We start from the raw sequence: 10641 nt of genomic DNA, 5'->3' as shown, positions 1-10641 counted from the left end.
TCTCAGGACTGTTTGGATCCACTGTGCCCTCAGTGCCTTCGTGTAACGGGTTGCCCAGGACATTTCTGTTTGAAATAGTGTCTTTTCCAATGTAAATCTCTCTCTTAGGTTTCCCCTTATCCTGCTCAGTGAGGACTACACCACTTGCTCACCCCCCCACCTTGAAGGTTTTCCTCTCTGCCACTCATGGAAATCTTCTCCTCCAGGGCCTAGTTTACTTCCGGGCCCCACACCCATGCAAGAAGCATTCACTGCATCCCCAGGGCCCTAGCTCCGGTGAATCTGGAAGCAGAGCACGTTGGGATCTCAACCAAAGGACCAGGAGAGGAGGAATAAATCGAGATCACAGGAAAGACCTGGAGAAAGGCATGTGGGAACGGGGGCTGCCGACCACTGCAAGCCTAGCCAAGGATGTGAAACGCTGAGTGTGCAGCAGTGGAAGCTGTGGCCAGTTCTGGTGCTGTCCAGGGCACCCATCTTGGCAAGCAGAGCATAGTGGACAGAGTAGCCTGGGTGGTGGGTGTTCCTGAGGGTCAGGGGCAGAGGCCGAAGGATTGTGGTCCTGGGAGATGCTATTCTCTCTTCCTCAAATGTTCTTCTTTCTCCCCCTCTAACTTCAGCCTATTTGCCTGACAAACTCCTATTCAGTTTTCAAAAGCCAGCTTTTTCTAGAAAGCCTTTCCTATCCTCTTCCCTGATGTTGGTCACTCCTTTCTCTGTGTTAGCTCTCTGTCTTGAATACGTTTTTATTTTTATTTTTTACAAACATTTAACACGCTTTATTGATTTAGGGGCCAAAGAAGGCAGCATTTGGACAGTTAAGAAAGGCACCTCATTGAAGATAATACATCGCAGTGTTGTTGAGTGATCCCAGTCACAGGATTTGCGGATGGAAAGGACAATCTTTGGATAAGGTCGCTTTGGACACTTGTTCATTTATTAAAAAGGGTCCTCTCACACGACATGGATGGAGGAAGGCAAGAGTGTAGGATTGTGGCATATGCTGGGTGGCTGTTGAGAGCTTACCCACGAGAGCCGGTGGGCTGGTACATCGGTGGTAAGTTGGGAAGGGAGTGAGACCGGCCTGCCCCACCTGCCCCATGACTCCAGTAAACCTGATTTGCTGAGCCCCTACCCCCATGAACACACTCTATATCTCTTTCAAATGGGGAGATGACTTTTTGATCTTATGGTATGGGGAACCAGGGTTAGTAGTCAACTCCCGCCCTGTTCCAAGCTACAGGACAGACAGGACGACAGTGTGATTTCCTGCATTCCTGGGCTGACATGAGGTTCTGATAAAAGCTGAGGTCTTAGGGTACTGGCTTTAAAAAATATCGTCACCAGTCTGGAGTAAATGACAACGTGATTCCTTAGAAGTAATACTGCAGGGCTTCCCTGGTGGTGCAGTGGTTGAGAGTCCGCCTGCCGATGCAGGGGACACGGGTTCGTGCCCCGGTCTGGGAAGATCCCACGTGCCGCGGAGTGGCTGGGCCCGTGAGCCATGGCCGCTGAGCTTGCGCGTCCGGAGCCTGTGCTCTGCAACGGGAGAGGCCACAACAGTGAGAGGCGCGCGTACGGCAAAAAAAAAAAAAAAAAAAAAAAAAAAAAAGAAATAATACTGCATCTCCCTGTTTCTATTTATACCTTCCAATCAGTGTTTTTAAAAATCAATTTTTCCCTTTGCTTATACTTTTTAGGACTCCTGCTCCATGGAAAAGGAATTGCTTCACTACAGCACTGCTGCTCTTCCCATTCTCCTCTTGAGCCCTCACCAATCTCCCTCTCCATCCTTGACCACCCCTCCCCTCTGCCCAGCACCTAAGAGCAGGGATCATGCCGCAGGGTGATGAGCAGTGGTGCAGTCTCGCCTGGCCTTCTGTTACTAGGATGTGGCTTTGGAGAAGGCTGCTAGGATGCTTGCAAACACAGCGTCAGGGGTCTGGGATGCGTCGATGGCAGAGTGGATCCCCCGTTTACTGTAGTACTCCACCAGCGGGGCAGTCTGAGTGTGATAGGCCTCCAGGCGGATTTTCAAGGCCTTCTCATTATCATCTGATCAGGGGACCAAGGGTTCCCCGGTGTTATCATCTTTCATGGGCTCCTTTGGGGGGTTGAACTCCTCGTGGTAGGAACGGCCACTCTCGGGGTGAATCAGTCTTCCTGTGATTCTCCGGATCAGCAGAGAGTCTGGGATGCTGAATTCAATCACAGAATCAAGCTTCTCTTTCCTCTTCTCCCTGAGGTCATCAAGCATTTCTGCCTGCCTCACAGTCCGAGGGAAGCCTTCTAGAAGAAAACCATTTTTGCATGGAGGCGTTTCCAAATTCTTCTCAATGAGCTCCACGACCATTTCATCGCTCACCAGTTTCCCGGCATCCATAGTTGCCTTCAGCTTTTTTCCCAGCTCTGAGCCAGAAGCCACCATGGCCCTCAGCATGTCCCCAGTAGCCAAATGGCAGACACAGAAGTTTTCAGTCAACTTGGGTGCCTGGGTACCCTTGCCGGTTCCGGGTGGCCCCAGAAGCACGGCCCAGATGCCTTCAGGACACTTGAACACATCTTTAAAGCTGCGTTTGTCACAGTGTTGTGATTATTCATTAAACGTAGGTTTCTTCCACTTTACAGAGAGCTGTTGTGAGAACAGATTTTCTCCTGTATCCTCAGTGCCCAGCACGGGCCCAGTGGAACCTCAAAGCTCCTGCCCAAGTTTAGCGCTCAACTTTGGTGATACTGGCAGAGTGACAGGTAATGAGGTAAACTGAAGCAGAAGGCCAGTCTGATGGCCTGGACCAGCACTTTATCTTTTTAAAATGTTGACTGGGGCTTCCCTGGTGGCGCAGTGGTTGAGAGTCCGCCTGCCGATGCAGGGAACACGGGTTCGTGCCCCGGTCCGGGAGGATCCCACATGCCGCGGAGCAGCTGGGCCCGTGAGCCATGGCCGCTGAGCCTGTGCGTCCGGAGCCTGTGCTCCGCAACGGGAGAGGCCACAGCAGTGAGAGGCCCGCGTACCGCAAAAAAAACAAAAAACAAAAAAAAAATTGTTGACTGGGGTTAAATGTTTTTCACAGATGATAATGTTGTTGACACTTTTTCAGCTGCTTCTTTCCACTGGATAACTCTGTTTATAGTGGGTTAGCTCTTCAATAGCTTATTCTTTTTTGTGTTTTCCATTTAAAAACATGGCTACAGCCTCACGTGTGCTGCAGCACGACATATGGTTCGTTGCTAGGCTAAACCCAGACATCTGTTGAAGGCCAGCCTAGGGCTGGTGTCCTAGGGCCATGCTTATCTGGGACAGGATGTCAGACAGATCATTTGTTCATAAGGAACAAAACCTCACTCCTACTAAAGTAAATAAAACAGACAGTGCGGGGGGTCTCCCAGACAGTCACTGGTACAGCTCTGGGGACACACTTGTTGAACTGATGGATCTCCTTTTTGGAGTTCGTTATTCACATGCCACCCTTGCACGTGGCTGCTTCTTTCTGTCCCTCTTTCAGTGTGCCAATTCTGAATTCCTGGATAGAGGCTACGTCTGCAGATTGGCTCATCTTGGTTTGAGAATCTATCCTGGGCCCAAGAGTAGAGTCTCACAGGAGAGGAGCTAACCCTCCTAGAGGTCATGTTCAATAAAAATTAACCTGGAAGAAAAACTGGGAACTTCTCTGCTTGCAAGGGGAGCTCATTCAGAAGCCACAACTTTAGAAGTAAGTAAGCTGGGACCAAGAGGAAGTAGACTAAAACTATCTGGGAGAACAAGGGCTTGGCAAAATCTAGGGTATATCTAGAGGACAGTAACAGGTTGTATAACAGGAAACAGAAATGGTTTCCCTTTGCAAAGTGCTCTTCTGTTTACAGAGCACAGTCCTGTACACTGGCTGTCCAATGAGTTTCCCAAGGTCGGAACTGAGTCTAGTTCAAATACGTATTCCTTCATATTCCTCATGACATTCCAGTACAAAGCAGGTGTGTAGCAAATGTCAGGCAAATGAATACATTTGGTCCTTCCGGTAATCCTGTGAGGCAGATGTGACATAAAGTAGAACCACTTGGTGGTGAAGGAAGCAAAGGTTCATTGTAAATAACTGATGTGCCCAGGATCACACACATTGCATACGATGAAAACAGAACTCAAGTCTTGGACTTCTGTCTCCTGGCCAAGTGGCCTTTCCACAATACCATAAAGAAACGTGAACTAGCCTTAAAGATCAGGGAGTGTGAGAGGGAACATGATGGTGGATGGAGGGGTGGGGAGCAATTGTGATGGATATTGCTGTTTTGACAAGATGCCCTTTAACTTCATTTCACCCCTTATGTGGTACACTTAGAACGGGAATTGTAAACTTTTACTGTAAGTATCTTGTTGTCTTTTTTCTGGGGAGGGGTACCCTAAAATGTCTTAAAGTGAAAGTGGAAGCTTAGTTTCATTCAAACAAATCTGCCATCCACCTTCCGCTGGGCTCGTTACAAAGACTCCTCTTTAACACTTAGTGCCAGAGGGCGACATCTGGTTGCATAGCTCTCCGGGGATTTCAAGGGCTTTGTTCAGAGCCAATTAAGCCCACCTGTTCCATCTCCCCCGCAGGAGCTGGAACAGGCAAAAAGGGTTAATGTGCTTTTCTAAAGCAGTGCTCCTCCAGCACTTATCAAATGCTACCCTCACCTCTTCCCTGCCTCCCTCTATTAACGTTAACTAGGCAGGAAAGGCTCGATGTTGACTGAAAGGACTCAGGATTCCATTTTTGAGGAGCTGACAAGTAGAGAAAATTCATATATTATACGGCTGGAAGCAATAGCTTTTTCTCTAATTTGTTATACTGGTTCTTATCCATAGCTTTGTCTTTTTTTTTATTCTTTTTTTTTCTTTTCTGAAGCGTTCCTATGTTCCAGGGCAAAGGTAGGCAGCCCGAAGCACCTTTCCATCTTGCTTTGTCTGCGGTGTTTTTAACGAGCCACTCTCTTGGAGTAAGGACTGTGCACTGCTGGGGGTCCTGACCTCCTTTCCCTTCCACCCTCTTGAATGTTCATTCTCCCAACCTGGAGAGAGTTTGCTCTATGGACAGATGCCTTTGATAGCACAGAACCCCCGCCGTGTGTGCGCTGTGTTGTCTGCCACCCTGAGCATCCATGTTTCCTGAAAACAATGTTGAGAATTCAGCTGTCGTGGTGTCCCCCTCTGCGCTGGTTTGTGACTTAGCCTGTCACAGAGAGGATTTGGGACAATGAGAGCTGCTGCTCCTAGGGTTTAGTGAGTTGTTCCTCTGGCAGAGACGTTTAAATTGAAGTGGCGAAACTTCCTAAGACCCTCTTAAGAAAAATAGGGTGGTGGTTAATGTGAGGAGTCATGTGGACTAGAACTAGTACTGGAAGCAGAAAGCCACCAAGATCAGAGGCTGCCACTAGGTACTTTCCCAGCGTCCCAGTCTGATTGGTTTTGTTGATTGCTGTTGCCTCCACAGCATCTCATGGAGGTGCCCACAGATGAAACACTCTTGTATCATGCGCCCATCTCTTCTCCAGTCAGTGGCTACCACCGGGCAAGGAAGAGTCCAGCATTGCCTCTGTTCAGGGAGCTGAGGACAGGGCAATCCTAGCTAGAAGATGACGATAAGCATGGAAGATTGTCATGATCAGAATAGACAGCCCATGACTCATGCAGATAGCCAGTGAGGAGAGGGGCGGGACTGAAAAAGAGGGTGGCTTTGTTTGCTGGTGGAAGCCATGTAAGACCTGAGACTTGAGTGAACACAGCTGGCCCATAATTTAATTCTTCCTGCTGCCACAAAATAGCTATGGAATGCCCCCTCTCTCTTTCATGTGTCCGTTGTATTTTTGATAACTCCTGTCCCCTTCAAGCCTGACCTTTCTGATCATTTAAACTAGATCTTATATGAGTAATAATTATAGTGCATATCTGTTTTTGCTTGTCCAGCTTTTCTTCCCTCGTGTTTTTTTTTTGTTTGTTTGTTTTTTGCCGTACGCGGGCCTCTCACTGCCGTGGTCTCTCCCATTGCGGAGCACAGGCTCCGGATGCACAGGCTCAGCGGCCATGGCTCCCTGGGCCCAGCCGCTCCGCGGCATGTGGGATCTTCCCGGACCGGGGCACGAACCCACATCCCCTGCATCGGCAGGCAGACACCCAACCCCTGCGCCACCAGGGAAGCCCTTCCCTCGTGTTTTGAGAGCACTTCCCAGTTTTCCATTGGGGAATCATCCCCCACTTTCAGTCCATGTGTTAAAGTGGAGCTGGTCCCATTCCCATTCCCATCCTCTTGGATATGGTGATTGTTTCAAAACTGACCACATGGCCCAAGCTTGACCATTAAGAAACTGCTTTGCTACTTTTGCCTTCCCTACATTTAGGGAAAGAAAGTCTCTCTCTTTCTGAAATTTCAGACTCTCAGGTCCATAAAAATACAGAACTGCTGGGGTCATTTTTGCCACCATTTGATCCCAACAGAAGAGAGCTATCAAGAGCTAGAAACATTGTCCTGATGAAATCATTGAGCCCCTGGATTTAGCCAAGCCTAAAGATGAATGAGACTCTGGACATCTCAATGATATGAGCACATCTCCACCTTGCTACCCCACCTTGCAAATTTTTGTGGCTGAAGTCAGTTTCAATGAGTTTCTGCCATTCGTGGCAATAAGAGTCCTGATGGATGCAACGATGTCACAAGGGGGAGGAGATTGGGGGACAGAAGGAAGAGGTTTGTCCTCTGCTCAATCCCAGGGTTACTTTTCAGGGGGTGGGAGGGTCTGTCTGATTCCACAGGCCCGCTGGAAATCTCAGTCCTGGAGAATGAGTTCTAAGATTAGCATCTGGGAAACAAGGGCTCAGGAAACTCTTCTCCCTGCCAGGGTGGGGGGTTAAGTCAAAGGTGCTGGGATTGGCTTCTCAGTGTGGTCTCCTAGAGAAAAGTCCCCTCTTAAAATGCGCCTCTTTGGTATCTCTGTATTTAGGCCCCATTGTCTCATACTGGATTGTCCCCTACCTTGAGACTGGTGTGATGAGGTGACTGTGGGCTGCCCTCCATGCAGGAGTGTCTCCTGTCCTCAGAGTGGACTGCAGGCGGTTAGTTTTAGGTGTGGGAGAAACACCACCTCTTCCCTCCTTTTCCTAGGAGATCTCAGTTTTCCTGGTCTTAGGAATGGTGAGGTCGAATTAGGGTGTGAGTCAAGGGGGATGAAGCCAAAGAGATTCCTAGGCTGGCTTGACCTCCAGCTCATGATTCTGTTGTCTGCTTCTGTCCTACTCCACTCCTCTGACTCTCCCTCATCAATATGCCACCAGCGCAGCTGCCTGTGTGCACAGGAGGTCACCAACATCTGGGCCAGGGCATGACTTCGCGATGCTCCCAAGCCCAGGACATTTCTCCTCTCCCAGCTCTGTGCTGTTCTTTGTCTCCCAGGCCCCCGCAGAGACTTGGAGCCTCAAACCACCTTTCCTGGAAGCAGCTCTCTCCATGTCCGGCCCCACCTCTCCCTTGTAGGGCTGAAAGCCAGTCCCGGGGAGTGGGGACGGGTGGCACACCATTGCCCTAAAAGTCCCATCTTTCTCTTTCACGTATACCAGCTCACATTCACAAACAACTCATGTAAATAAACAGCTGGAGTCCAGCTCTCGGCTGGAATTAGGTAGCACCGCCTAGTACTCCATCTTTCCAAGGAAACGCTGACCACAAGAAGCCTAGACGCTCGAAGGAAGTACCTACTTTTTAGTTAGCAGAATCTACTTTGCAGATATCAAAAGTCCTTCATAAGAAAGTGGCTTATTGTTCAGTTGTTAGCAAAGGGGTCTGTTCTACACAGAGGCGAGTTTCCTTTTGCGGCTGTGAGCTAATTTCTCTCTCCGCTAAACAATGGTTCCCTCTCGTGCTCTCTCTCTCTCCCAGGAAGTGGTGTTTGCACAGTGCTCCTTGAGTAACGAATCCCCAGGGAATGAACCTTCTTTGCAGGATGTGGGGCTGTGCTAAAAAACCCCTCATAAATCATGCAGCCGTGCTCCCCGCACTGGCAGCCGCATGCCAGCATTCTGCAACACACAGCTCCTGTTTGGCACCGCCGCGCTGAAGGTAAGGGGACAGAAGTTGCTAGTCTGTAAAGTTGTTCCCTCTTCCCTGTTTCATTTCTGTGTCCTTCCATCTCCCCTAGGTGGGAAGGGTCCTCACCCTCATTCCTCCTTCCTGCTTCCTCTTCGCTCTTCCCCTCCCCCGCTCTGATCCTTTGGTCCACCCCCCGCCCCCCCAACCAGCTCCCCATCCCACATCTTACGAACAGTGAAAAATGAAACCAGTTTACACTGAAGATTTAATTAAATCAAATATATATATATATATATATATATATATATATATATATATTTTTTTTTTTTTTTTTTTTTTTTTTTTTTTTGCGGTACGCGGGCCTCTCACTGTTGTGGCCTCTCCCGCTGCGGAGCACAGGCTCCGGAAGCGCAGGCTCAGCGGCCATGGCTCACGGGCCCAGCCACTCCACGGCATGTGGGATCTTCCGGGACCGGGGCACGAACCCGTGTCCCCTGCATCTGCAGGCCGACTCTCAACCACTGCGCCACCAGGGAGGCCCTAAATCAAATATTTGCGTTTTAAGCTGTATAGTAGAAAAATAGGATTCTCTTACTCCTGTTAAAGGAATCCCAGGCACCAGGTGGATTTCAGCAAGCAGGTAGAAAGATATGGAAAGAACGAGTCCCTTGAATAAGCACAAGGTCTAGTCAACTGGCTATGAATCCAGATAACAAAATTTTAGAAAATGTACCGTGATTGTGTCCCCTGAATTACTGAGTTTATTGATGACAGGAAATGCAACCCCTGTTCTGATGAGGTGGTGATGAGCACTAGATCCTGTTCTTAGAATTTTCCACATCTGATGATTGGAAGAATGTTCCATGGAACTGCGCTCTGGCTCTATCCATTTCAGAATGCATTTCTCCCTCCTTACCCACATATGTCTGGTGTTGGGTGGCAGAGGACACACTGACATGGCTGTAGCACCTCTTGCCCTGCACCTTTATAAGCCAGCACGGTGTATAGGTGTATTCCTGGAGGACATTTCCTACAGCAGGACTATAAGCGATACTGGTATAACTGTACATGGAAGAGACCTTGAACTTCATAACTATAATCCACCAAACCCAGTCGAAATGGATCCCCAATTCAACTCCCCCTTAGTTGGATCCCCAAGATGCTCATGACCTCTTAATACCACGTGATGTGAGGATCAGTAAGAAAGAGGGGAAATCAGGTTAGAAAGAGACAGTGTCTTAAAGCACTTGTTAACCCACTCTGGCTAAGGTATCTTACTTCTGCAAATTTTACAAACACATATGACCAAGTAAATAAATTTCAAGAGCCCCTCACAGGATCTTAGAAGGGCCTTTGCAAGGGAGGAGCACTGAAGTTTAATTTCTGTCAGCTTCACAGCCAATCTGCCTCTGCTTATGAATTGCGGGACGTGGGTAAACCCATCAGCCTCTCCTTTACCGCCCACTTCTTTCTTGACGTGGAAGGCCCTGCACTAACATGAGTCTGACAGCCCCTTCCTCCAGACTGCCCACTTGGACCTGAACTTTCTCCACTGCCATCAGCCTTCTCAGCCTGAGCTCCATCTCTCCTGACCTCAACTCAACAGCTTCCTTTCCTCTAAGAATACCAGGTACGAGTTTTATTGTCCTGTTTGTTTTTGTTTTGGGGGGTCATCAGTGATTTTTTTTTTACACCACAAACACTGTTTTATTTCTGCCTATGTTCTAGTCTATATTCTGCCTATATTAATTCTGCTTATAGGTTGGAGCTTTTAACAAAGAGCTTCCCCAGAATGCATCCTCTCTGTTTCACAGCTGCATTACTCTGCTGGGATTTGGTAGAGCTCCTGGGCTCTGATGCTAGGGACCTCTGCTTTGCTGTTATGTCTTAGAGTGGTTATTTGGTTTTGCTTTACTCTGTCTCTGACTGGATGATTGATGCAGTGAACTCGTAAGGATTCTTTCAGCTGCAAGGGATGGACATCCCAACTCAGCGTAGCTTAAGCAAAATGAAGGGGAATATTTTGGGCTCACGTAGCTGGTTTGGCCAAGGTTAGTTCTGACTTCAAGCACAGTTGGATCCAAGGGCACGTGCAGCTTGGTCTTCTTTACCTTGTCATCTCTTGGTTCTACTTCTCTCTGTGTGTTGGCCTTATTCTCTTCTACTGTAGATGGGCAGTGAGGTACCTGGCCACTAGCAGCTCCAGGCTTACATTATCACAGCTTATGATGTAAGAGGAAAGACATAGCTTATCTTTCTTGGTATGTACTGTTCAATCCCATGGAAGGACTCTGATTGGCTCTGCCTTGGTCACATGCCCTTCTCTTGGATTAATCACTATAGACAGGACATGGGGAACCAGGACTGGCCAGGCCAGGGTCACTTGCCTACTCCTGCCTTGGGAGTTGGACACAGCAATTGGCACCTGCTCTTCAAATCTCATCATTGGAGTGGGGAGAGTCCCTCAAATGACCAAAGAGGCATCCTAAATAAATTGAGCATGTATTCCCTAAACATAGGTAAAGCTGAATATTATGGACAAATGGAAATGTTTTTCATTAATATTTACATAACATCTTCTTTGCTTCCCTAA

At 48.4% G+C, this 10641-nt stretch overlaps 1 protein-coding gene across 1 annotated transcript; it reads right to left on the bottom strand.

The window, feature by feature from the left end:
- Positions 1-1446: 1446 nt before the first annotated feature.
- Positions 1447-2547, bottom strand: LOC309803264 (adenylate kinase 2, mitochondrial-like). The gene is given in 2 exon segments (XM_082619271.1): positions 1447-2059; positions 2063-2547. Coding segments are annotated over 2 exon segments (552 nt in total). The 5' UTR covers positions 2441-2547; the 3' UTR covers positions 1447-1885.
- Between the last annotated feature and the right edge of the window lie 8094 nt (positions 2548-10641).

Source organism: Mesoplodon mirus (genome assembly GCF_964341445.2).
Source record: "Mesoplodon mirus genome assembly, chromosome: 4".
In the NCBI taxonomy this organism is placed as follows: domain Eukaryota; kingdom Metazoa; phylum Chordata; class Mammalia; order Artiodactyla; family Ziphiidae; genus Mesoplodon; species Mesoplodon mirus.
The sequence above is the reverse complement of the archived record's forward strand: the minus strand, read 5'-3'. Positions and strand labels throughout refer to the sequence as shown.